The sequence below is a fragment of the Macaca nemestrina genome, chromosome 10 (genome assembly GCF_043159975.1).
Source record: "Macaca nemestrina isolate mMacNem1 chromosome 10, mMacNem.hap1, whole genome shotgun sequence".
Lineage (NCBI taxonomy): Eukaryota > Metazoa > Chordata > Mammalia > Primates > Cercopithecidae > Macaca > Macaca nemestrina.
Window position 1 is genome coordinate 75,560,859 of NC_092134.1, and position 27,036 is coordinate 75,587,894.

Below are 27,036 nucleotides of genomic sequence, written 5' to 3' on the forward strand. Positions count from 1 at the left end.
GCCGCGGGTTGTTTATCTGGAGTACGGAGGGGAGGGGGGAGCCTGGAAACCGCCCCGTGTCCCATTTCCTCCTCTTGTTTTCGCTCCGGATTCTCCATGTTGGACCCAAACTGAGGAGCCCGGAGCTGCCGCCGGGGGATCGGGGCCGGGGGCACCCGGGGGAGCCGTTGCCCGGGCCGCCCGCCCTCTGTACAGGCCGCCTACCTTCCCGGCCCGGGGAGGAAACGAGAGGGGGGATGTGAACAGCTGTGGAAGTCGGAATCTCGGGAGCTGGAGCGGGCCCCCGCCCAGGCCCCCCAGCCCAGCCCAGCCCGCGCGCCCGCCCGCCCGTCCTCCCGCCCAGCCAGCCCGGGCCCGCGGGATTGTTAGATGGAACACGGCTCCATCATCACCCAGGCGCGGAGGGAAGACGCCCTGGTGCTCACCAAGCAAGGTAGGGGCAGCAACTTCCCAAAACTTTGCGTCGCCCCCGGGCGAGGAGGGGGCTAGCACAGCCCCGAACCCCAGGTCTCGGCCCTTGACCTCCCGGGCTCAGAGCCAGTGATCCCGACTGGACCCCTTCGGTCCATCCGCCCCCGCATCCCGGCTGGCACTCAGACCTCCGTGGGGGCTGCACGGGACTGCACGGGCTGCCCTAGGGGAAGGGGCGTCTTCGGCGCAGCTGTCACCCTTTCCCGCAACCCCTCCCCTCGGGATTGAGAGACGGAGGGATCGCTCTCGAAGCACTGGGCCACTCCGCGTCCGTCCCCTCGGAGTTGGGGGATAGGGTCGTCACTTTCCCTCACAGCCGCGCGCGGCTGCCCTGGGATCGCGGGAGGGGTTAGGAAGGTGACGGAGGGACCCCCAGATGGAACGCAGCCGGGACTGGAATCCAGTACTTCCAGGCCCCCCAAGCCCGAGGTCGCTCCGGCAGCTAGCTGGCGGTGACGGCGTCCGGCGGGACTTGGGACCAAGTTCACCACTTGGAGGCGGGGGCGGTCGCGGTGGGGGAGGGGCCCGGGCCCTGGCAGACCAGACGTGGCGGGTCCCCGGCTCAGCGCGGGCCCCGGGACATTGGCGGCGCCGGGCTCCCTCCCGGCTGCCTCTGGCTAGTTTCGCTGAGCAAACAAGCCCGACTCCGAGGCCCGGCCAGAGCCCCTCCCTGCCCGGTGCGCTCCCCCGGGGCCGCCGCTGCACACACAGAGCCGCGTTTGTTTAGCTCGGGAGCGGTGTCCCTGGTTACATAATTCGCCGGATGGCATCAGACCCGGCGTGGTTCTGAATCGCGCAGCGAAAAAGTGCGAGTTCTCTGTGGGCAGGGGCTGGCGGCCCCCGCCTTCCAGAGTGTCAGGTGGGGGCGCGAGGGGGCCCGCAGGCCCTCGCCGGGGTGAGGCGGCGGCCGAGGCCTCTCCCGGGGCGGGAGAAAGCTGGGGAGCGAGGGTGGAACCTCTTAGTTTGGTCACAGTGGGGGACTCGAAACTCTTTCCCCCTCCGCCACGTTCTTCTGGCCTTGAAGAATGTGTCCAAAATAGCGGCAGAATTTCCGCGGGGTGTAAGGACGAGTGTGGCGTTTCTCTGGAGAGCCGCCGGACCCGGGCCACCTGGCCCCGGAGGCTGGGGCGGGAGCTGGCTCCTGGGGCGGAATCCGTAGCGCTCCCGCCCCTCCTCCACAGAGCGCGAGGGGCCGGTGCTGCAGTTGAACACACTGAGGCCTAGAGCCTGGTGGGCGGCCAGCTTCGGGGCCTTGTGTGCCCCACGTCTACCCGTTTGGCAACATTAGTCAGCAGGTCACTAATTCCTGGGGTTCACGTTCCAAGGAGCTCCCCCAACTTCCCTAGGAGCAAAGACGCTGAGTTGGTGGTGTCAGCCTCTCCCAAATTTCCCAGTGGAACGAGAGGAGCTGGGAGGGGGTTAGGGGTGGGGGAGGGGGCAGTGTGTTCCTCTTGCATCACTGGCCGGACTTTAAATAAGCCTGCCCTGAGGAGGGATGAGCCTGGCCTACTCAGATCCCAACCCCCCAGAAGGCTCCGGCCTCCCTGACCTCGGTGTTGCCATGATTTCTGCTCTCCTGGCTGCATCACTAACCAGACTGTGACCCAGGCGGCAACTTCACCGCCTCTGCTGGCTGCTCAACTGTGCTGACGGCTGAAAAAGGGAGGGAGGCTGCGTGTGTTCATAGCTCACTCCTGACTCTTCCCACTCCCTTCCCAAACTCATCCCAGGAAAAGGCCCTAAGAGCTAGCCAGAGGGGAAGAAATCCAGATGTGGGGGGATTCAAGAGGGGGCAGTGGTGATGAATAGGGGGAGGAGCCCTGTGCTCTGGAGTGTGCCTTGGGCATCGTGAGACCACGCAAGGAGTAAGGGATAGGTGGACTGCGCCGGGGCATCGTAGAAATCAGAGCTGGAAGTTTCATCCACCAGGGTGAATGGCAGGCCACAGAATAGATAACAGCAGAAAGCAAAGCAACTGGCTTGGCAGTGTTAAGTTGCTGGTGTTGGATTTTCTTGGAGTTAATGTTTCCCTTTTTTTGTGTGTGTGGTTTAAGCCAGCAGCCACTGAGTCTGTCCCTCCCCATGTAATTTTTTATTTTTATTTTTTAATTGAGACGGAGCCTCACTCTGTTGCCCAAGCTAGAGTGCAGTGGCGTGATCTCGGCTCACTGCAGCCTCCGCCTCCCAGATTCAAGCAATTCTCCTGCCTCAGCCTCCCGAGTAGCTGGGATTACAGGCGCGCGCCATCACGCCTGGCTAATTTTTTTGTATTTTTAGTACAGACGGGTTTCGCCAATTGTCCAGGCTGGTCTTCACTCCTGAGGTGATCAGCCCGCTTCAGGCTCCCAAAGTGCTGGGATTACAGGCCTGAGCCACCGCGCCCGGCCTCTCCCCAGCCCCTCCCCATGTAATTTGATTGCATTCCAGAGAGGGCATACTTTCTTCCTGGGCTGCTTAGGCACCCATCAGCCACTCAACCAACTTTCTCAGTCCCACATCATTTACAAACAAAACCTACATCTTCAAAACAAAACAAAAAACAAAAGCTGGGGGACTGGGGAAGCAGACGTTTTAATTAGCTCCTTTTGGAGTTCCTGCTTCTCCCCACTCCCTCCTGTCCATAACATCCCATCTCCATGCCTTGCCTGCCTTTGGAAAAAGGGGAAGAAGGAGTGTGAGGTACTTATTATTAATAAGTAAATTTCTGGAAAGAAACAAATTGCTCCTAGCTTGGGTGGCTATTTAGTGAAGTTACTTGCCATTGCAGATTTTTGTTTTTCTTTTTTAGCATTCTGTTCTCTGAGGTTTAAGGCTGTCTGGGTGTGTTGATGATTCAAAAGTAATTACAGTAGGGGAAGTAGAACAAAGTTGCTGAAAGCATTGATGATAAAAGCACCAAAATTGGATCATCTTCCCAGACAGATGGGTGAAATGGCTTTCTGGTACAGCAAGGACAGGATTGTGTGTAACATCAAAAAGAAAAAAGAAATGTTAATATCAGCTTGGCAAGAATGGCTGTTTACTGCAGCTCTATATGAGATTGTCACCCCATTGCTAAGAGGTTGTGACCTTGGCTTTTGGATTAGATGGGGAAAAGCCAAGAAAACAAGACCCACCCTGTAACCTCCCAACGTGAAATGAGAACTGGTGGAGGCAGCCTCTTTGGGAGCTCTCTGACCCACACGCCTTTTGGAGGAATCAGAGATTTTTTTGTTGTCCATGAATCCTGATGCCCCTTCCTCTCGATGATGCCTTGGATTACCTTCTCACATGCGGAACTGGACAGGTTCTGATAGCTAATCGCAAGGATTCTTCTGAGAGACTGACCATCTCTGAAAATTGGGATGTGGCAAGTTTTCAGGGTGGCTAGCTCTTTTGTTATCCGCATAAGGGGGAAATTCTGCCTTATTCCCTCAAGAAGTTGTTCAGGCACCCTTCATTGTAGATGTAGCCAAGACTTTAACTTGAAAAGCTTAGACATGAATCTTGCTGGAAGCTTCCTTCCATAGCTTGCTATGTGGGGGGCGGGAAGCCTCCATGTTTATAGCTGACTCCTCCTCCTGCCCTGCTGGTGCCTCTCACCTTCCTTTGCCTACCCTGGGTCTTGGCCTCTTTGTGCTCTCACAGTGACTGCTGAGGCTCCCTCCTGCATCTCCTTTGGAGTTTTTCCCCCATCTTGGGGTAAGGGTTGGAGCCTGTGTGGTGACTTAAGCTTGTGTTTGCTCCTGCCCCCAAAATCGCAGAAGAGTGCTGATAAATCAGCAACAAAGTTTGTAAATGTCTAACATCTGGGGCTGGGGGTTTGCAGTTGACTTGCGGAGCTTTCCACTGAGCAGCACTGGAATTGCTGTGAAAAATCCCTCGGAGGATGGCAGAGGTGGGGGTGTTCCTTTGTCCTCTCTTCTCAACCATGGAGGTCTTAAAGAAACTGGGTAACAGAAAGGTGTCATTTCATCCTCTCCGTGGGACCTTCCAAATCACTTATCATGGATTTTGTTAAAATGGTAAATACTAAAGAAGTCACATTTCTAGCCAACGTGAATTGATGCTCCCAACCTGTGGAGAATTAAAGTGTTTATAAATAAGTATGGGAAACAAAAGCAATATGTAAATATATATGGGATTATGTGTGTATGTGTGTACATATCAATACATAGCTTCCCTTCCTCTTCCTCCTCCATTTTTTTTTTCCTGGTAGTTTTTGGGTAATTTGGGGTATTGTCTTTTATTCCCATCATGGTCAGTTTGGTTCTTAGATTGGATGAAGTAGGACCAGGGTCGGGGTTAAAGTTTTCATTGTTACTTCAAAGCATTGTTTCTGAAGCAAAATTGCTTCAGACCTGGGTTCAAATCCCTTCTTTTCCTATTCACAGTGAGACTTGATAAATCACTTGATAAATCACTTTAGTAACTTATCTATAAAATAGTAATAATGATATCTACTCTTCTATTATACCTAGTAGGTGCTTGATAAATATTAACGTCTTCCTTTTTTACATAGTGAGACGACTCTGTTCGCCTTCCTCCATTCCCCCAAGGACACCGTGTAAACAGCACGTAGTCTTGTGGGTTTTAGTTTTCAAGACAGGTGGCCAGGGGTCAGAGGGGACACTGACTGTGGGGGCTTGGGCCTTCTGGAAGGATCAACCTCTGAGGCTTACAAAGAGCCTTGCTGCACAGACCCCTTCTTTGTGTCATGTGACTTGGGATGTGATTTTATCTGCCTGGGCTTTGGGACTTTTACCATTGTGTCTGATGCCTGGGCATCTGGGGGTGGGAGAAGGCCAGGCATGTGCCCCCTCTGAGTCTCTAAAGTCTAAATCTCTAAAGTCTAAACCTCCTTAGAGGTTCTCAAATATGGATATAACGAATATTCAAGACAACTGTATGCTACATTCTCTCACTGTTTGCTTTGAGAGTTAATGAATTCAGAGAAATTGAGGTTTCTTTTAGGTAATTTTAGTAAGAGGGGAAAAAGAAAATGGGGTTTGAAGAGAAATAGATGTTCTTAAGCTATTTGTTTTTTGCTGTGGTTTTAGGGTCCAACATTGAGAAAGTACAAAAGCAGCACTGATCTGCTTTTCATCTTGTCTTAGTCTAGCCAGCTCTGGGAAGCATGGAATTAACTCGCTTGTCTTGGGGACGTGGGATTGGGTGTGGCCCTGACATATTTCCCTCTCTCTTCTGAAATGGAGGAGTAGTTCTGAACTGGGATGCAGATGAGCACATTAACATACAAATCTTACGAAGAAACTACTAGAAATTAAAGTGGATAAGTTGACTTCTTAAAACTGGAAGCATCTCTGGACCAGAGACCAAATAGAATGGAGTTTCTTTGTTTGGCAAAATGCCCAGCCCTTCAGGTCTGAGTATGCCTGCACCAGGATCTGTTATCACAGGGTACTCCAGTGAACGCCACAGCCTCCCTCTAGGCAAAAGTGTGTATGCCCTGTTTTATGTTAGCTATTCTAGGAGTTAGCCTTGAACCTGATCTCTGAGTGGATCTGACCTTTCCATTTCCCTCCTAGGTGCTCTAGTCCTTCCCCAACCCCCATCCCCCCAAATCAGACTTTGCTCTTACTCTCTTTTTATTCTATACTTTCTTTTATTTCTTGCCATAGCTTTTTCCATCCTGTTGAATTTGCACTTTCCCACCTGCACTTTTCCCAGGGAAGAAATATGGCCCCAGTCCCAGTGACAGCCAAGCAGACTAGACTCATGGAAAGGCTCAGATTGCCTGTGGAAGGCTTCCTGGATAGTAGATCCCAGCTGTTCTGTTCCCACAGCAGAATAGAGCTAGGACCCCTCTTTCACAGGAACAGGGGCCTGCAGGTAGAGACAGCAGACCCAGGTTTTCTGTCTCACATCACATAGAACTATCCCTAGAGAAGAAAACCGGATCCTGGGCATGAGTCCTCCAAGGCTTGCAGAAACACTGAGCCAGTCAGGTATGGTGGGGAGAGGGGCCAAGGGGACTTTGGCTGAATTGCCTTCTAGCCCTGGGTTAGTCAGAGACCCTGGCACCTTTAGTTGTTGGTTCTCAGCCAGGGACACACATCAGAGTCTCCTGTGACACTTGCTAAAAATACAGACCCCCCACCTGGGATCTACTGAATCAGCTCACGGGCAGGTGGGTCAGGCATGCATGTGTTCCAAATGCTCCTTGTGGCTCTGACAGGTGCCCCTGGAGAAGAGCCAGGTAGGCACAGCAGTGGCCCCAACTGCCTGTTTTGCCCCGAGCAGGAAAATTCCTCTTGGTGGTCCAGTTTTACTCTTTGTTAAAGATCTGTGGCTCTTCAAGAGGAGTCCTAAAGTTTTCAGAGTAAATGGACAGAGTAATGATCCATCCTTGTTTACCCAGTAAAGGTTATAGCCAGTATTTATAGAGTACTTGCCATAGGCGAGGTACTATTCCTAGCATTTTGTATCTAGTATCTCAGTTCTCCTGACAACTTTTCCTTTCCGATAAGAGGAATTAACCTCACTTAACAGATAAAGAAAACTTTCTCTTTTTTTTGACAAGGAGTCTCGCTCTGTCGCCCAGGTTGGGGTGCAGTGGCACAATCTCGGCTCACTGCAAGCTCCACCTCCCGGGTTCATGCCATTCTCCTGCCTCAACCTCTGGAGTAGCTGGCACTACACTACAGGCGCCCACCACCACGTTTGGCTAATTTGTTTTTTATTTTTAGTAGCGATGGGGTTTCACTGTGTTAGCCAGGATGGTCTCGATCTCCTGACCTCGTGATCCGCCGGCCTCGGCCTCCCGAAGTGCCAGGATTACAGGCGTGAGCCACCGCGCCCACCCTGCAGATAAAGAAAACTTTCTTTTTTTTTTTTTTTTTTTTTGAGACGGAGTCTTGCTGTGTCACCCAGGCTGGAGTGCAGTGGCCCTATCTCGGCTCACTGCAAGCTCCGCCTCCCGGGTTTACGCCATTCTCCTGCCTCAGCCTCCGAGTAGCTGGGACTACAGGCGCCCGCCACCACGCCCGGCTAGTTTTTTGTATTTTTAGTAGAGACGGGGTTTCACCATGTTAGCCAGGATGGTCTCAATCTCCTGACTTCGTGATCCACCCGCCTCGGCCTCCCAAAGTACTGGGATTACAGGCTTGAGCCACCGCGCCTGGCCTAAGAAAACTTTCACAGAGAGAGGGGAAGGACTTTGCCCAAGGGTACATGGCTAGTGTCAGCCAGACATTTGCATTGTCTGGCATTTCACTTTTTTGAGTGCCTTTGAGTTCATGCTTCAGGTGCATGCTTCAGGTAAAGCCACCTTTTAAGGGACCATGCAGGGGAAACCTTTCCAGATTGACTTATGAGGAAACTGAACCCCAGAGAATTGTGCCCTAGCAAGGCCACGGAACTGTTGAGAAGCTGAACTGGAGCAAGAGCTGGGTTTCCTGATGTCTAGATCAGTGCTTTCTCAAGTGGACTCACCTATACAACTTGGCTGGTCCTAGGTGAAGCTGAGGGGTGTAGGGGGAGAAGGCGAATGTTCCTGGAGATGGGTGCCTCCCTGGCAGACTCCTTCCAGTCCTTCTGCAGAGGCCAGCCACATGAAGGAGGAACTGGTTGGCCAGCCTCAATGAGTGTGTATGTGTTTGTGCAAGTGATTGGTTTTTGTGGAGTCCCGGAAAACATCATTTCCGGTTTGGCCGTTACTACCTCTGAAATGAGGTAACCTCTGAAATGAGTTAGAAGAAATCTCTATGGTCCCTTTAATGTGAACATTTTGAAACGGGGACTGAGGTAGGAGTATGAAAGTGCTCTACGCTTAATGAGTAGCAGTTGACACTTACCAAGCTTTTGTTAGGACCAGGACTCTCCCTGAGCTCCCCGTAATTCTGACACTGAGAAATAGGTAGTCTTCCCGTTTTGCAGATGAAGAAACTGAGGCCCATGGCTGCATACCTTACACATGGCAGAGCCTAGATTCGAACTCAAGTCTAGGTGCCTTATGTATTGTTCCCTGGTCAGAACAGATACCCTTGCTTTGTCCTGTGTCCTCACTACTTTCTCCAGCTCACGTTTGTATCAACCTAAAGCAGGCCTACATACCTGGAAGGGAAAGAAGCACTGGATTCTTCCTAGGCTTCAACTGTATCCAAGCATTCCAGGAGTCAAGGGCACAGCACCAAGGCAGGAACTTGAAACACTCACTGAGAGGGTGTCTGTGTGTAGCCCCTCCCACAGGGGCTTGTTCTACACCTCCTTAAGGGGACGGAGGGGTTGAACTCCAGGTGGGCAAGTGTGGTTTCCAGTCCCTTAACAATCTTTGCTCTGGCTGGTGCTACATAGGGCAGGGTCTCCTGCTGAGGCAGGGGCAGGATCCAGCCCTTTGAGTTTTCTTGGATGGCATCTCAGGCTTGTCCCTGCTCCCCTGTGGGCTATTATATCACTTCCTGACATCCCCCAAGAGCCCTCTGGAGTGGGGCTTGCAGGGCTGAGCCTGCAGCTGACTTGTCTATGAGGAAATGCCTCCTCTGTCTCTGATCCAGGACCTACTACTTCTGGAGGCCCACCCCAACCCAGCACGTTTTTAAAGTATGTTAGAGCTGCCCAGGAGGGTGTTTTGGGAATAACTCCTTTAGAGGCTGATTCTGAAATCAGCATCCTTTAGAAGTTGCCAGAAGTCCCCTGCTCCCAAAACCGAGTCCTCTGACCTCTCTAGCTGAGGTCAGAGAACAGACTGCTGAAGGGGGAGAGACAAGAAAGTGTGTGACCTGTGACCCTCGCCCCACAGGTGGCATTAAGGACTCAGGTCTGAAAGAAGAGACAGCCATGTAGGGAGCTCTCCTGCCCAGGGAAAGGGAACTAATGGAGACACTGGCTTAGGTAGGACTGCCCCAGTTGCTGGTGCCCTCCCTGCACCAGCATACAACATGCTGGTATGAACCAAACAGCATGGCTAAAACTGCTTTTTTAAATTAAATTTAATTTTATTTTATTTTTTGAGACAGAGTTTCACTCTCCCAGGCTGGAGTGCAGTGGTATGATCTTGGCTCACTGCAACCTCCACCTCTTGGATTCAAGTGATTCTCGTGCCTCAGCCTCTAGAGTAGCCTGGATTACAGCAGCTCGCTACCACACCCGGCTAGTTTTTGCATTTTTAGTAGAGATGGGGTTTCACCATATTGGCCATGCTGGTCTCGAACTCCTGATCTCAAGTGATCCCCACCGCCTTTGCCTCCCAAAGTGTAAAACTGCTTTTTTCAAAAAATGTCCGTGCAGTTAGTTCACAGTTACTTTTTGGAACTTTGGGAGCCAGTGCTAAGCTGGGTCCGGCCCTGCCTTACTTGTTAGCAGTAGAGAACAGTGTCAGTGGCCGGGTGTGAAAGCAGTATACCCTCCCCATTGTTTGCAGTCTTTTGGGGGCTACCTAGGCATCCCACTCTCTTTTGTTCCCTGCCGACTCACCTGCTGGTCCCAGGAGCTCTTCCGTCCACCTGGCACTTTAGGGTATGTCCATAGCCAAGGCACAGATGCCCCTTGCAGAGGACCTGGGAGGACTTCTCTCCATGGGGGAGTCCCATTCAAATGTGTCTTGGCTGCAGGGTTCAGGCAGCCGGCCAAGAAGGGCCGGAAATGCTCCAAATACTCTCCTTCCTCCAATAGCTGAGAGGAAGGAGGCCCCTCAGAGGGGCCATTTTATAGTGATAGCCAGGCTAAGGCTAAGTCCTTTGCTGTGGGGGATGGGAGGTGGTGGGGAAGGAAGTACTTCTGGGGATGAACCAAAAAAGAAAGCAACTTTCTACGTGAATGGGCTTGTTAAAATCTGATTGCCTCAGAGGTTACCTTCTGCCAAATGCCAGGCAGATGTGTGAGAAGTTCCTTTGCTGGGACACAAAGCTGTGTTGTTGACAAAAGTGGTATCTGGACCTGACCTTCAGGAGAAGATTAAAAATACTGTTGCCCTGGTCACTCTGGTCTTCATTTATGTGTATGTGTGCATGTGTTCACGTGTTAGTACATGCATACGCTTTTTTTTTTTTTTTTTTTGAGACAAGGTCTCACTCTGTCACCCAGGCTGGTGTGCAGTGGTGCAGTCACAGCTCACTACAGCCTCGAACTCCTGGGCTCAGGTGATCAGGTGATTCTCCCACTTCAGCCTGCCAAACTGGGACTACAGGTGCACCTGGCTAATTTTTTTTTTTGTAGAACAGGATTTTGCCATGTTGCTCAGGCTGGTCTTGAACTCCTGGGCTCTAGTGATCCACCAGGCTCGGCCTCCCGAAGTGCTGAGATTACAAGCTTGAGCCACCTCCCCCGGCCCATGCATATGCTTCTTAAGAGGCAGAGGCAAATAGTGTCCTCACCTGGTACTTCTTGAGGGTGGTGGGGGTGAATACCAGGGGAGATGGTGATTTTTGTCTCAAGTGAAACAGTCTTACTTGCTTTTGTTTTTCACAGAATACCTAGTCAGGGAGTTTGTGAGCTGGAAAACAAATTTTGTTGTGGATTGGGGAGAAGGTATAGGGGCTGTTTTGACTTTCTGAAACCTGCTCATAGTAGAGCTCTCAGGCACCTTTCCCTCGTCTTCTTGGGCTTCATCCACGTGATGATGGTGGGAGGGCTCCTGAGCTATTGCTGGCCTCCTGGAATGAGGCCCATGATGTTGCCAATTAGTGGTCCTCTCCTCTTGGATAATTAATTAAAACAAGCACAGCATTTAGCTCTAGAGTTCGCACAGTGCCTTACTCTAACTTCGTTTATCCTTTCAGTCCTGAGTGAGGGCTTGCTGTTATCCCAGTTTATGGATGAGGAAACTAAGGCTCCAGAAGGCTGTGTGGCTGAGTCAGTAACTGGCAGAGCCCGGACCTCAGCCCTGATGATCCCCAGTGGGGGCATACTCCTCACATCCCCTCTTCTCCTCACACCCTGCCTCAGTAGGAAGCCTCACAGCAGTGAGCTGGAGGGCTGGCCTGGCTTCCCTGTCTTCAGCCACCAGCTCACTTTCTTCTTAAGCCAGAGCTGCTTCCCTCATTGGGTCTGTGCTGGTCCTCTCAGACATCTAGCCCCAAACCAAATGTTTGGGGCAGGGAAGACAGAAGCACGTCTGCATCTGGGCAGGAGAGGAGGGCTGGATGTCCACAGAGGGTAGCAGGGAATGAAGGAGGGAAAGCAGCTTGTCCTGGGGCTACATGGCATCCGCTGGAGTCCTGCCCTTCCTGGTTGGGGAAACCATGTGCAATGAATTTCCTGTGTGGACCAGGCATAATGGCTCACACCTGTAATCCTAGCACTTCGGGAGGATGAGGCAGGATCGCTTGAGCCCAGGAGTTCAAGGTCCCATCCTTTTTTTTTTTTTTTTTTGTAGATGGAGTTTCGCTCATGTTGCCCAGGCTGGAGTGCAATGGCGTGATCTTGGCTCACCGCAACCTCCACCTCCTGGGTTCAAGCAGTTCTCCTGCCTCAGCCTCCCTAGTAGCTAGGATTACAGGCATGCACCACCACGCCTGGCTAATTTTGTATTTTTAGTAGAAACGAGGTTTTTCTTTTTCTTTTTCTTTTTTTTTTTTTTTTTTTGAGACGGAGTTTTGCTCTTGTTGCTCAGGCTGGAGTGCAATGGTGCGATCTCCGGCTCACTGCACCCTCCACCTCCCGGGTTCAAGCGATTCTCCTGCCTCAGCCTCCCGAGTAGCTGGGATTACAGGCATGCGCCACCACGCCCAGCTAATTTTGTATTTTTAGTAGAGACCGGGTGTCTCCATGTTGGTCAGGGTGGTCTTGAACTCCCAATCCCAGGTGATCTGCCTGCCTTGGCCTCCCAACGTGCTGGGATTACAGGCGTGAGCCACCACTCCAGGCTAAGACAGGGTTTCTCCATGTTGGTCAGGCTGGTCTCGAACTCCCAACCTCAGGTGATCTGCCTGCCTCGGCCTCCCAAAGTGCTGGGATTACAAGCATGAGCCACCACGCCTGGCCTCTGTTTTCTTTTTTTTTAAAGAAGGAAATCCCTGTGGGCCTGTAAATCATCTTGTGCCCAGTGTTCCTCTCCTGGAAGGGCAGGCTGTGCCCCTCCCCATCACACACAGATGGGTAGGGGCTGGCCTGCACCTGGCTGTCAAGGACACAATGCTGAGTGCTGGCTGAAAGGAACCATGTGAAAGGCTCTTTGACACAAGTTTCAGATCCCTCTCTGAACTCTGTGGTTCCCTCACCCTTAAACCCAAGGAACAGTGCAGGTCTTGGACCAAAGCTCCTGGCTCCAGCCCCTCCTTCTTCCTCTCCCCCCATTGTTATCTTGATCTCCCAGAGGTATCTGCTGGTCACAGCAGGTCCAGGCAGGGGTGGGGGTGGATTCCCTGGAGTGGAATCCCAGAACCTTGCGCTGTTTTACCCTTTCCAACTTTGACAGCCTGCCCAAGAAAACCTGGGGCAAGGGGCAGGCGCTAGACCCCAGACTGGTCCTTTACCAGCTCATCCTAGAGAGGCAGAGAGCAAAAGTTCCCAAGAAGACTGTAGTCCTAGCTACTTGAGAGGCTGAGGTAGGAGGATTGCTTGAGCCTGGGACATCGAGGCTGCAGTGAGCCATGATTATACCACTGTACTTCAGCCTGGGCAACAGAATGAGACTCTTGTCTCCGAAAGAAAAAAAAAAAAAAGTTATCCAGAAGAGACCTTGAGAGTGCCCCTACACCTCCCATTTGTTGCATGAGTAAATGTGTATGAGACCCTATACAGGGTAATGGTTAAGAGCCTGGGCTCTGGGTTCAGGCAGATCTGGGTTCGAATCCTGGCTCTGCTATCATACTACCTGCATGACCGTGAGCCAGGTTACTTAACCTCTCTGTGCTTTAGTTTCCCTTCTGTAAAGTGGAGAACTAGTGCCTACCAAAGTGTTAATAGTAAGGATTAAATGAGGCTAATGATGTCAAGTGTCTAACGCAGGCCTGGCACATCCGTGATGCTCAGTAAACATGGCGGTGGCCTAGAAAGACTCAGTGGCTTGCCTCAGGGCCCCAGCTCCCTCAGTGTTCACCTTCCTCTCCTCACATAAAGGAGGCTTCTCTATCTAACTCTTCCGGGCTGTTGCAAATTAGTGGGGGCTTCCCCAGGTCCTGGCTCTGCAGTCGTGACAGGCCCTGGAGGACCCTGGAGTCATTTACTCAGCCAAAGTTACTGAGTGCCTGGTATGCAGAGGGTCACAGAGGCTGATGAATGCACTGAGTTGCGGCCATTGTGGGCCTTGCAGGGAGGCAGCCATGCTGGGAGAGGCTGATGCATTCTGATGAATTCTCTGGAGTAGTATTTAGAAAGGTAAGGAGGACAGCCAGCCTGGAAAAGGATTGGAGGGAAGCAGGACCCCATCAGGGGAGTGGGGAATGACGGATGCCTGAGGTGTTGACCTTGCTGTTGTGGGTCTGAGGTACTCTGCTTCAAGCTCCTGCCCCCAAGTTCAATGCATTTGTGGGCTCAGAGGCCCAGGGGCTGCCGGCCACATTGTGTTTTTGAGAAGACCCTCATCTCCTGCAGAGTCCAGGCTCCCTCCCTGTTTAGGACTGAGGCGTTTCTGCCTGTTGGGCTCCCTGCAGCGGGCACAAGCCAGGCCTTTCCATGCCCCCAGCCAGCTGCCCCTTTCACCGCCCCCCCAACCTCTCAGGATTACTCAGCCTTCACAGCGTCTGTCACTAAGATGCTGAGTGCATTCCTGACAGCCTCTCTTCAGGAAAAGCCCAGGCTGTGCGGCCTTTTAAAAAAGGCTCTGTGCCCGGGTTAAGCCTCTGATTGTGGTTCTGCATGAAGAAACCATAAACCAAAGGGAAAGCAATGGTTCAGCTTTCGTCTTGGAGCTTTGTGTCAACGTCTGCCCTGAGTCCCTGGGCTTAGAATTTAATGTGAGCCATACAGGCAGGTGGGGAAGCTGTCCTTTCCCTCCAATTTCAGCATAGAAATAGGGAAAGTCCAAGGAACCTCTGTCTTGATGACTTTTCTTTTTCTTTTCCCTTTTTTTTTTTTTTTTTTGAGCTGGAGTCTCGCTCTGTTGCCCAGGCTAGAGTGCAGTGGCCCGATCTCAGCTCACTGCAACCTCTGCCTCCTGGGTTCAAGCGATTTTTCTGCCTCAGCATCCCAAGTAACTGGGACTACAGGTGTGCGCCACTGTGCCCAGCTAATTTTTGTATTTTTAGTAGAGACGGGGTTTCACGATGTTGGCCAGGCTGGTCTCAAACCCCTGACCTCAGGCAATCTGCCCACTTTGGCCTCCCAAAGTGCTGGGATCACAGGTGTGAGCCACCACGACTGGCCTGTCTTTTTAAATTTGAGATGAGGTCTTACTATGTTGCCCAGGCTGGTCTTGAACTTCTGAGCTTGAGCAGTCCTCCTATATGAGCCACCGCGCCCAGCTTATCCTGGTCTCTTTGAGCACTGGGCTCTGCTCTGAATTTTTTCTCCTTGATAAAGGGCTCTGGGGGATGTCCCCAGCACAACTTCATGACAAAATCCCTGTCCCTGGAAATCTTGGTTCCTCTTCCAGAGCCAGGAGCTTGAAAGTGATGTCTAGGCTTTTAGGCTAATTGCTGGAAAGGCCCATTCATTTTCTAAAAGGTTTCCAATGGCCATACCAATGTTAAGGAATCTGGCCTAACCCAGGGAAGAGGGGGAGAGAGAGAGAGAGAGCAAGCTCTGGACCGGCCAGCAGGGGAGGGTGAGCCTGCACCTGCAGGAAGTCCTTTGCCTTTCTGTTGAGGCAGAGCTGAGTCCCTTATCCTAGGGGGTGATGCTGACTGTACTTGTCCAACTGCTGTGTAAAGGCCATTTTCCCACCCTTGGTCCTGGGGAGTAATTTGATCTTCCCCTGCTCCTCTCCAGGGGGCACTGGCAACCCAGTAACTGGATGTTATATGGCCCTCCCATCATCCACTTCTGCAAGGGTCACCTTGGTGCATTTTCTGGGTGTGTTGCTCCTGGGTAGCCCCTACCACATTGTCTTCCTCTTCCCTTCATCTTTGTCCCAAGTAATAACACAGGGCAGTTTGTCTGTCCTTCGTGGTACATTCTGCTTTCGTTTTTCCCCCACAAAGACAGAGGCATTTCCGGCATCCATTTTTCTGCACAGTAGTTTGCCCTGTGCTTTAAACTGGAATGGCTTGGGTTTAATCACTAGGCCCATCGGCTCAGGCTCTGGGAAACTCAAGACCCTCTGGAGAAGAGACCTGGGACCAAGGACCATTCTGTGAGTGGTTGTGCAGCGCCACCTCCTGGCCACAGTGCACATTGTAGCTTTCCACTCTTGCTCAACAGTCGTCAGAAAAGTTCATCTATAGCAGAAGGAACTTGCAAAAGATAATCTTTTTTTTTTTTTTTTTTTTTTTTTTGAGACAGAGTCTTGCTGTGTCAGCCAGGCTGGAGTGCAGTGGCATGATCTCAGCTCACTGCAATCTCCACCTCCTGGGTTCAAACAGTTCTCCTGCCTGCCTCAGCCTCCCAAGTAGCTGAGATTACAAGCACATGCCATCACGCACAGCTGTTTTGTATTTTTAGTAGAGACGGGGTTTCACCATGTGGGCCAGGCTGGTTTCGAACTTCTGACCTCTAGTGATCCGCCCACCTCGGCCTCCCAAAGTGCTGAGATTACAGGCATGAGCCACCACACCCAGCGCAAAAGCTATCCTTAAGTCCGTTTCTAGTTGATCCTGTAATGTTCATAGTTTTTTTCCGTATCTGCTTGGCCTTTCTGGGGATGTCTTGCCAAGTCTCCTATTAAAATGACTTTGTTTCCACCACCCAAATTATCAAGGTAGGACTAAGCAGCTTCAGTCCAGAAGCAAGGCTATCACCCTAGAACCTGAGGCTGCAAATGTGTGTTCCAAGGGGCTAATCCATGGTATCTTGTGTTTTACCAATTAGGCTCCCCATCCTGGGGTGGGGGTGGGGGGGCCTTAAAGAGAGCTGCTGGAGTGGAGGAGGAAGACAAGACTGTGAACAAAAAGTGTAGCTTCTTCCTTGGGGCTGGGGCTGCTCTGTAGTTCCTAGTCTCTTGTTTCTAGCCTGAAGGGTTTTTTTTTTGTTTTTTTTTTTTTGAGAGGGAGTCTCACTCTGTTGCCCAGGCTGGAGTGCCGTAGCGCAATATGGGCTCACTGCAAGCTCCGCCTCCCGGGTTCCCACCATTCTCCTGCTTCAGCCTCCCGAGTAGCTGGGACTACAGGCGCCTGCCACCTCGCCTGGCTAATTTTTTGTATTTTTAGTAGAGACAGGGTTTCACCGTGTTAGCCAGCATGGTCTCAATCTCCTGACCTCGTGATCCACCTGCCTCGGCCTCCCAAAGTGCTGGGATTACAGGTGTGAGCCACCGCGCCCAGCCTCTAGCCTGAGGTTTTTAGGCAAATTGGGCTCAGTTCTGCCTCCCCTGACCTAGTATCTAGGGAAGCTGATGCTGAACAGAACTACAGCTCCACTAACTCGAAGGGGACCAGGTTACTCCGTTGTCTGGAACTGATGGCCTTCCTGGGAATTGATGTTAGGGAGGATTTTTGTCTTCGTGAATTAATTTTGAGTGGGCTGCAGCTGGAGCAGCACAACACCTTGATTCTGTGCCTGGCCTCATCTTCCCCCATGGAATGAAGAATAAATGCTCTGTAGCTCAGGTCTCCCAACCCAGAGAATGGAGATTCCTGACGTTCCTGCTTTAAAGAGAAAAGGCTGGAATAAACATGTATGTTTTACTGTTAACTGTATGTGGTTGTTCACCAGCCGTATACTGTGTGCCCTAGTAGAGCTTACAAACTGGAAGAGCTATGGGCATGGTAGTATCTGTGGACAGAAACTGATGTCCCTAGAGCTAAGGCTTCTCATTCTGTCCACCCTAGGCCTGGTCTCCAAGTCCTCTCCTAAGAAGCCTCGTGGACGTAACATTTTCAAGGCCCTTTTCTGCTGTTTTCGTGCCCAGCATGTTGGCCAGTCAAGTTCCTCCACTGAGCTCGCCGCGTATAAGGAGGAAGCAAACACCATTGCTAAGGTAGGTGGGTTGGGGTGGTAAGATGCCAGCAAAGAAGGGACTGTTAGTGGGAGATCCCTGCCAATGATGGCAACCAGACAAGGAAGCCTTGCCTGAGGTTGCAAAGATTTCTGGCTGAGAGGGGCCCTTCCTCTATCCTTCCATAAGTAGTTCATTTCCTTTCTGTTCCTTCCCCTTTGCGGTATGGGCCATTCAGATGTCCCTGTGGTTTCTGACGGCCCCTGTGATCCTGATCCTTCCAGGTTCCAGGAACTAGGCAAGGTGCTTTGCATATATTGTCTCATGTGATCTAGCCAGCAGCCCTGTAAGGAGATCACAGGATTTACACTTTGCAGATAAGGGTTTATGGAGAGGGTCTATGTGGCACCTGAAGAGTTCATGGTTGATAAATAGTAGTGTCAGGATTTGAACTTAGATCTCTCTGGCTCTAAAGCCTGTGTTGTTGTTCTCAACTATGCAAAGCTAACTTCCAAGTTACCTGACTTACAGGGAACCAAGGAATTGAAACTACCATGCTGTTAATAACTCCTGTCAGTAATTCTCTCCTGTACTCACGCAAGGCATTTGGGATTTTGTGGGTATTTTTTATATGTCTAGTACTTCACAGGTGGGGCCAGCCCCAACCAACAAAAATTATTCTGCTCCAAAAGCCAGTAGTACTTCTCTGAAACACTGAGGTCTGGTTGTCCTTCCTTTTTCTCAAGACCAGGCTGAAGACATACATCAGTGAAAAATCACTGCATTTTGCAGTAGGGGAAATGGTTAAATAAAATACAACATGACAGTATTACTGAGTGATTAGCTTTTACAGAGTTCTCAATAACATGGAGAAGTATTGACTTGCAACATTAAGTAAAAAGGCAGAGTGTGTAATTATATAGCATTCTGAAAAAAGTCTGCTGACACAGATTTGAAGGCAGTACACTGAATGCCACATTGTTTATCTAAGTGCTAGGATTTTAATTTTTCTTCAGAGTTTTCATTAAGAACACTTAAAACTGTAACCTTTCTTTTTTTTTTTGGAGACGGAGTTTCGCTCTCGTTGCCCAGGCTGGAGTGCAATGGCATGATCTTGGCTCGCTGCAACCTCTGCCTGCCGGGTTCAAGCGATTCTCCTGCCTCAGCCTCCCGAGTAGCTGGGATTACATAGGCATGTGCCACCACGCCCGGCTAATTTTGTATTTTTAGTAGAGATGGAAAAGGTTTCTCCATGTTGATCAGGCTGGTCTCGAACTCTTGACCTCAGGTGATCCGCCCGCCTTGGCCTCCCAAAGTGCTAGGATTATAGGTGTGAGCCCCTGCGCCCAGCGGTCATAATATTTATATTAGCAAAAATTGGGGTGGGGGGGCTTGCTGATCTCTCTGCACTCCCTCCCCTCACATTTTGGGTACCCACAGTGTGGCTTACTTGATGTTTTGTAGGGCTTGTTCCCCCATATAACCCCTAAGGAGTGCATAGAAAACAACATATTCTCAAAGAGAAGCTGAGTTTAAGGACTTAGCGAGAGTTTGCCACTGTGAGGAATTCAGACTTTGGTTCTGCCTCGACTCTGTGTCCCTGAATCAGTTACTTGAGTTCCCTGTTCCTCACTTTGTCCAATTGAGAGGCAGTGTCAACTGAGAACAGGGACACTTGTCTTCTTCATCCTTCACCAGGCCTAATGTGGAAAGGAAGCTCTAGCCTTTCCCTTTTCCTGCCCCACTCCTAGGAAAAGTAAGTTTTCACATGGTAGGAGCTTCCAGGTGGCTGGGTCTGCAGGAGAAAGTTGCCCTTCAGGCTTAAGACAGAAGTAGCGGGTTTGAATGGGGTGGGAAGGGCGGTGAGATGGCGCTGACCACCTCCTCCTCTTCCTCAGTCGGATCTGCTCCAGTGTCTCCAGTACCAATTCTACCAGGTACGTGACTCTGGCCTGGTAAGTACTCAGAAGCCAGGACCCTGTGATCCCTGCCAGCTCCATGGGCAGGGTGACGTGCATAGTCCTTGGTGCCTGGCCAGCCACCTCCCTGACCTGCGAAGCCATTTATTCCCCATATTTGTTGAGGGCCTGCTGTGTGCAAGGCATTAGATTTTAGGGGACAGCTGGTGCTCCATGCCCTCTTCCCACAGCTGCTGTCCATCCCACACCAGCCCTGGCCACCACCTCCAATGTCCAGATCACTTAATAGTCCCATTGGGAGGCTGAAAGCAATGAAACAACTCCACCTTCTCTCTTCCCGGCCTTTAAGAGGTGCCTATCTTGGGTTGGTGATTGTCTCCACAAACAGCCCAGCTCTTCCCATAGTTATGCCAAGGGGTACAACTGGGCTTTCTTGGTGGGCAGATCTCAGCAACCTGGCTTGGTTTTAGATCCCAGGGACCTGCCTGCTCCCAGAGGTGACAGAGGAAGATCAAGGAAGGATCTGTGTGGTCATTGACCTCGATGAAACCCTTGTGCATAGCTCATTTAAGGTAACTCAACGTCTGGGGAACCCTTCCTACCTTTATCTTGGGCCCTTTTGTGAATCTGACAACAATTGTGTAAGGAAGCTAAAGGTGAGGAAAGAGGAGAGATTAGAAGGGAAAAGGCCAGGCCTCTGGCATTTTGGCCACCCTGGTGTCACAGGTATCTAGAGGCCCCACTAAAGACTGTTGAGTAGGAACCCTGTGTGTTCCACCAGGGCTGCTATCTCCAATCACTCTCAACAGGCTGCATCTGCCCCTGAGCCACATAGCACAGACAGCCACCAGGGCTCTGTGCAGGGCAGGCCTAAAAGAGTGGTTGAATCACCTTTGGCCCTTGCCCCTGCTTGTCTCATCAGGAAACTCAGGCCCCAAAACTCTCAGCTCAGGTAGAATTTGTCAGAGTGGAGGTGCTAAGGAGTAGGGAAAACCAGAATGGGATATCACATTTTGAACTAGGGTGAGAACCCCTTAATGGGGCGGCCAGAGGCACTTCCAGGAGTCTCTAAGATCTGTTTCTCCCCACCCACCTAGGGTTATGGTGGAGGCCTCATGTTTCTTTGCGACCATGCTGACAGCATTAACTTTTCTGCCTTCCAGCCAATCAACAATGCTGACTTCATAGTGCCTATAGAGATTGAAGGGACCACTCACCAGGTGAGCTGCCAGCCCGACCACACCCAGCCCAGAGGGTGGGGGGTCTGCCTTCTGCCCCACGCGTACTGGGGTCCTCCACCCGTCTCAGGGCTTGCATTCTGTCAGCTAATCCCTTTTCTATAACTCCAGCCTCCCCTTTTTATTGGTATCTTTCACACTCAAGGCTTTCTCATCTTAAAAAAAGAGTTTCAGCCCATATCCCCCCCAGCTGTCACCCTTGTTTTCTCTTTGCAACCAAGCTGTTTAAAAAAATAGTTTACATTTTATTTAATAATAATAATAATAGCTATCATTTGTTAACCACCATCCTCTCACGTGGCCAGCACTGTTAACATGATTTATTACATTTCTCTGTTCCTTAAGAAAGGTATTTATACCTGTTAAGATACCTTAACCAGGTATCTCTTTTCCTGTAACAGGCAAGGAAACCAGTAGTAACCATTTTCTCTGCTTGGAATGCCCTCTTGCCCATGCTCCCCCCCCACACCCCCACTGTGAATAGCTAGTGACTTTCTTCCTCCCCAGCCCAGACATCTCCTCCTCTGTGAAGCCTTCTCTGACTGCCTTCCCTGGGGCCCTCCATTGGATTCTGCCTGAGGAAGTACTCAATGTATGTCTGTCAATGTAAAGAGCACTCAAATCTAAACGGACCAGGCTCCAGCCTGCAGCCCAGGCAGTCCCGGCTTAAGGATCATGTGACATTGCTAGTGAAAGACCATTTACTCAGCTTGCCTGCCCAGAAGACCTGCCAGGCCCCGGTCAGAACCAGGCTTGGTCCAGCAGCCCTTTTACAGTCTAGCTGAGGGTATAGGGATGTGCTAAACCCTTGTAGAACAGGTGAAGGCATATTTTCAAACAGATACACACTGTGAACTCCTGGCTAACAAGGAAGGGTATGAATAATTTTTAAAAGGATGAGGTTAAAATAAGGGAGCACTAACTACCTGCCCAAGGTGGGTGAAAGGATGCCAGACTTGATGAATAGCTGGGATGAGGAAGGGGCTTGTTGGAGGTCAAAGGAATGGCAGGCTAACAGATGCTAAGTTGTGGCTGCCTAGAACAGAGGGTTCCTGCAGAGCTCTTGAGGGGTCTGGTGAGTTGGTGGCCAGTTCAGGCCCACTCTAGGAGGGAGAGTCACGGCAGGCTGACTCTCGTTGAGCTCGGGAGTTATGTGGGTAAAGGAGCTTTGGGAGTCAGGTGCCGTGGCTTACACCTGTCATCCCAGCACTCTGGGAGGCTGAGGCAGGAGGAACACTTGAGCCCACAAGTTACAACCAGCCTGGCCTCACACAGCAAGACCCCATCTCTAAAAAATAAGAAAAGAAAAAGGACCTTTGTGGAAATGGTTCTGATAGCACCTGTGTAGGCTAGAGTCATGGAAGCAATAGAGTGCAGACCGATGGGGGGTCAGGTAGCCAAAGGACTTGCCAAAATGTGCAAGATCGTAAAGGTGGACGCAGGTGTTAGGGGTGGCTGGCAGAAGCAAGCACAAAATCTGGTGCAGAGCAAGAGTCGGCAGGGTATCTGTCTAGAATGGGGCCATTGAGGGGAAAAAGTCACTGCTCCCTGGTGCAGTTCATTACCTGATCGTGACCTGGACAGACTGTCCTGTTGGAGCCAAGGACAGAAAGCTCCCATAGAGGCTGTGGCTGGATTCAAGTAATCCAGGATAGGCTGTTTCCATCTGTGAGGCCTATTCTTGATTACTTGTTTCTGGAGGCAGCTGATGGTCCGCCGCCGGAAACAGAGATGGCTCCTGGGACAAGGTGTATGCACTTCTTCCTGCACCAGGTTGAGGTTGGGACCACTGATCCATTGGAAACCTGGTGAGGGGATACAGCCAGTTCTCAGGGTCTGTGGACCCTCAGGGGGCCGCAGGCTTCCAGCCAGGTAGTCCAAGAGGCTGGGCTGCAGGGGTTGAGAGCTCCTTGCTGCTCTCTGTAACTGGTGAAGGTACCTCGTACTGCAAAGCTTCATCACAGGGAGGCTTCCAACAGGCTGCTCTGCTCTTCCTCAGGTGTATGTGCTCAAGAGGCCTTATGTGGATGAGTTCCTGAGACGTATGGGGGAACTCTTTGAATGTGTTCTCTTCACTGCCAGCCTGGCCAAGGTACCTAGGGGTGAGAGGGAAGAACCAGGAGTGGGTGTGGTGGCCACAGGGGTGGTCCAGCAGCTCCCTTTTGGTCCCTAGGGTGCCACAGGAGGACCAGGACTGCATCCATACTAAGGCATCTTCTCTCCTCCTAGTATGCCGACCCTGTGACAGACCTGCTGGATCGGTGTGGGGTGTTCCGGGCCCGCCTATTCCGTGAGTCCTGCGTGTTCCACCAGGGCTGCTACGTCAAGGACCTCAGCCGCCTGGGTAGGGACCTGAGGAAGACCCTCATCCTGGACAACTCACCTGCTTCTTACATCTTCCACCCTGAGAATGCAGTGAGTGCTCCTGACACGTCTCCACGGTAGGGATTGGGAGAGGAAGCAGACTGGAACTGTGGGCTCCACCAGAGAAGTACACCCCTCCAGGAAGACCCAGCCACCCTCTAGGGCTCTGGGGTGAGGGAGGAGGAAGCGGCAGTTGGGAGATTGACACCACATCTTCCCCCCACCAGGTGCCTGTGCAGTCCTGGTTTGATGACATGGCAGACACTGAGTTGCTGAACCTGATCCCAATCTTTGAGGAGCTGAGCGGAGCAGAGGACGTCTACACCAGCCTTGGGCAGCTGCGGGCCCCTTAGCCTGCCCTGCTTCCAAGCAACGGCCATCCCAGTAGGGGACTTTCCCACACTGTGCCTTTTTGATCAGCGTGACAGAGTAGAAGCTGGAGTGCCTCACCACACAGCCCGTAAAGAGTGAGAAGTAATTGGAAAGAGCTTTAGGACAGCTTAGATGCCGAGTGGGCAAATGCCAGAGCAACGATACCCAGAGCTATCTGCCACCACCTTGTTGAGATGTGTGTTTGAGAGAGAGTGTGTTTGTGTGTGTGTTTTGCCATGAACTGTGGCCCCAGCATATAGTGTTTCAGTGGGGGAGAAGCTGAAAGACCAAGACTCTTCCCAAGTTAGCTTGTCTCCTCTGTCACCCTAAGAGCCACTGAGTTCTATAGGGATGAAGACTATTGAAGGCTCCATTGCCAAACCATGGCCTTTCCTCAGTGTTGTAAGGCCTATGCCAAGGATAAAGGAAGGGTATGCCTTTGGGTACTCCAGGCACACACCTTTCTGAAATCCTTCTCCAGCCAGCTGCTGCAGACAAAAGATCACATTTCTGGGAAGATGAGGACTTATTTCCAGACCAGCACCCAGTGGCCATCAGGTCTTGTGGCCCAAAGGCTGTGCTTGCGTCCAGCTGAGTGCCTGGGACGGGCCCTTTCTGTTTCCGCAAGGCTGGGGTGCTGAGCCTGCCTTCCTCACCACCTAGTCATAGTCTCAAACGTGGGGAAGGAGGTTTTCTCCCTGCCCGGGAAGAGGACAGATAACTGATTTCCGTTCTTTTGACTCTGTTTTAAAATTCTCTTTCTAAACACGGAGTGTCGGGCCTGGTTTGTTTCTGACAAAGTTACAATCCTGGGCCTGTGATGAATGTCGGCAGCGCTGGGGTTGCAGGGAAAAGATAAATCCTCAAAGCGTGGACATGTGTGTCCCCGTGACTTGTGGATCAGCTGAGCTCGGGATCATTTCCATAAGTCTGCTCTTCAGGGATTCTCTGCTGGTGCTGGTGCAAGGACTTTTGTTCCAAGGGCTGGGGAGAACTAAGCTGCCCCAGCCCCTCCCATTTCTTGGGCAGGGCTCTTTCCTGTTGTGTCTTCCCCCAGGGCCTATCCTCTACTGAGCTCTGTCTGTTCCAGCCTTCATCCTTCCTGGCTGTTGCTTTGCCTCCCGAGGGCCTCAGAACTTCTGCTGTTCCTGGGCTGAGGGGGAATGAGTGTTCTTGCCATTTGCCAGCCTAATGCACATGCTTTCTGCCTCTGGTAACAGGAGTGAGTGAGCCCCTCAGACCTGCACTCTGGGTATCTCCTGCTTTTAAAGGTTCTTAATAGTGAATGCTTTAGAATTAAAGTCATCATGAAATGGAAGTTTTCCCAGGGTGGAAAATGAGGAAGTGCTGCTGTAATTGGGAGCACAAGGGGCCTCCCAAAAAGGAGCCCCACCTCAGCATCACTGCCTTAATTATGGCCTCCCTGGGTGGGTGGGGTTCTCTCTTCCCTCCCTCCCTCCCTCCTGGGGTGGGAGGGAGCTCCTATTCCCATCTCTGTTCCCTGGAGGCAGGTATCACAAAGCATTTATGAATTGCTTCAGGTGCAGGGACACCACCCACTCAGGACTCTTCCCCATTATCCCTTCCATTGCCACACCCTAGGTCCAGCCTCAGGAACTAATAAGTTCCGAGAAAAGCAGAGGGTAGAGCAGCAGCTTGGTGCTCTCAGTGGTAGCTGGCTGGCTGGCTGGCATCTTTCTCTAGCGTTGTGGTACCACCTTCCCTCCTGTTACAAGGTTATAGGGCCTTGTCTTTCTCTTTGGAATCAAAGTGGAACAGAGTCCCCAAAACTCATGTGGTCATTTCCGCCAGCATCATTCCCCTGGCCTGTGGGGTCCCAGTGTACCTAAAGGGAAAAGGGCCCCATATGCTAGCCAGAAATACCATCTCTTGAAGGAAAGCTGGAGCTCAGACCCTTAGAGCCAACTGTGGCTTTGGACCCAAGGCCTGGCCTAGGCTGCTATCCTAATATTGCAGGAGGGGCCTCTCTTCCAAGCCCCACCCTAAGGGTTAGCCCTTGGCCAAATCTTTTTCTGTATGGGCCCAGCTAGGCTCTTCTGACTAAATAAGCAATAAGACGCTCTAAGCTGACTTGAGTTTCTAGGACCCTTTCCACCCTCCCTTGGATCTCCATGTTTTTCCAGATGAAAGAAGAGCGTGTGCCACCCCCTTTCCTAACAGGCTTGTCCAAGTGCTTGGTGTGGGGCCCATGACCAAAGCCCAGGATGGCTTGGTGGGAGTGTCCCTGCTGCATCTGCATGAAGCCCCTGCTTTCTAGGCCTCGCTCCCATCAGAACCCTGCCTGCCCACCTGCAACTCCCCCACAGCAATGCCATTCCCACTTGCCCCAGAGAAGCTACTCAGCCAAACCTAGCCAGGGTCCATTCATGTGAACCAGAGCCAGCCTAGTCATTATTTGCTGTCGGGTTTCTAGTTTCACCGTGTGTTAGGGTGAGGGATGACTGTAAAATTTGCTCCTCAGAGGAATCAGGCCAGACTCAATTTTGGAGGGCAAGACAGGGAGGAAGCTGCTTCATCTCGGACTCTGTTCTAGGGCTTCCCACCATCAGCCCCTCCCACTTGAGACTGGTCTTTGGGAGGTAATAGGCCACCATGCTTGGTCAGCACCAATTCAAGCCATGCCAGGAATCTGCCTACCTGCCAGGTTCAGTTCTTTTAAGGTGCCTCTTCAGGGACACAGTGTGTCTCTCTGATTGGGCTTCTAAATCAAAAGCCTGATGTTCGTGTCCCTCTCATAGGGGGAGCTTTGGACACAGGACCAGTTTGGAAAAGGGTCAGGTAAGGGTTTCCACTCTGCACATTGTAGAGGGGACACTCTGTAGGCCCATGGGTCCCTTACTAGAAAGGTTGAGTGAATTTTCCTTCAGTTAACCTGGGACCTTCTGTTTAGCTTCCTTCTGCCTCCCAAAGATTTTAAGCATTTTGTAAATGTATAAACTCACCTCTGGTAACAGTGGCCCAGACGCTGCTTTGTGCTAAAAGCATGGGAAGTGTAAAGGCAGTCTTTCCCTGGGAAATGGATGTTACTCTATTCTGCTGCCCCTACCTGTTCCTGAGGCCTCATTTAGAAAGAAAGTCCCCTCAGAAGGCTGTCTGGCACTTAGTGTCCTAGCCAGGTCAAGTATATGAGAAAGGTAAGTTCATTTTCCCCTTCAGGTCCTCAGTGGATTACTTAACCACTGCTGTTCCTCGGTCCCTTTTTCCTAAACAGGGGTTTAGTTCTGTCTTTTTCTCCTTTTTTCTAAATGCCGGTAAATATCTACATTCAGCCAGGAAAGAGGAGGCCAGAGGTCAGGCCAGCTGCCCCCATTCTTTTAACGTTGTAGGGCCTGCCCCTGGAGTGGACCCTCCTCTTTGGGCCTCGTGAGCTTTTTTGCTTATCATGTTCAATCTCGTGCCGCTTTCCCCCTTCAAGACGCCACTTGGAGGGTAGGGGATCTGCTTCCCACTGTAACTGGGCTATGGGATGCTGACTACCTTGCTTACAGATTCATGGTTTGATAAATTTGTTGTATTCAAAAACTTGAAATGCAGGACGCCATTAAGTGTCTGTTTATATTTTTGGAATATTTGTATTACTTACAATTAATTAATAAAAGTGGTTTTAAAAACCTATCCAGGAATGTGAGCTGCCACTGACCTTCATTGGCCCTTAGGTGTTCACTGAGCCCTTAGCAATCACCGCCTTTCTTCTCGCAACCCCTTCCATCGTGAAGCAGCTGCACCCCAGGCTGAGTGG

The 27,036-nt window shown here is 51.3% G+C and overlaps 1 protein-coding gene across 2 annotated transcripts; it reads left to right on the top strand.

The window, feature by feature from the left end:
* Window positions 1-22: 22 nt before the first annotated feature.
* On the top strand, window positions 23-26,920 carry LOC105474072 (CTD small phosphatase 2). 2 transcript variants are annotated; one of them, XM_011728377.2, is made up of 8 exons: window positions 23-433; window positions 17,277-17,425; window positions 19,282-19,338; window positions 19,773-19,874; window positions 20,466-20,522; window positions 22,540-22,632; window positions 22,770-22,955; window positions 23,132-26,920. In XM_011728377.2, exons 1-8 carry the CDS (start codon window positions 370-372, stop codon window positions 23,255-23,257), a joined length of 834 nt encoding a protein of 277 aa, XP_011726679.1. In that variant the 5' UTR covers window positions 23-369; the 3' UTR covers window positions 23,258-26,920. The 2 variants fall into 2 exon arrangements, with proteins under 2 accessions (XP_011726679.1, XP_011726680.1); XM_011728378.2 differs by having other exon boundaries at window positions 36-433; window positions 19,282-19,320.
* The last annotated feature ends 116 nt before the right edge of the window (window positions 26,921-27,036 follow it).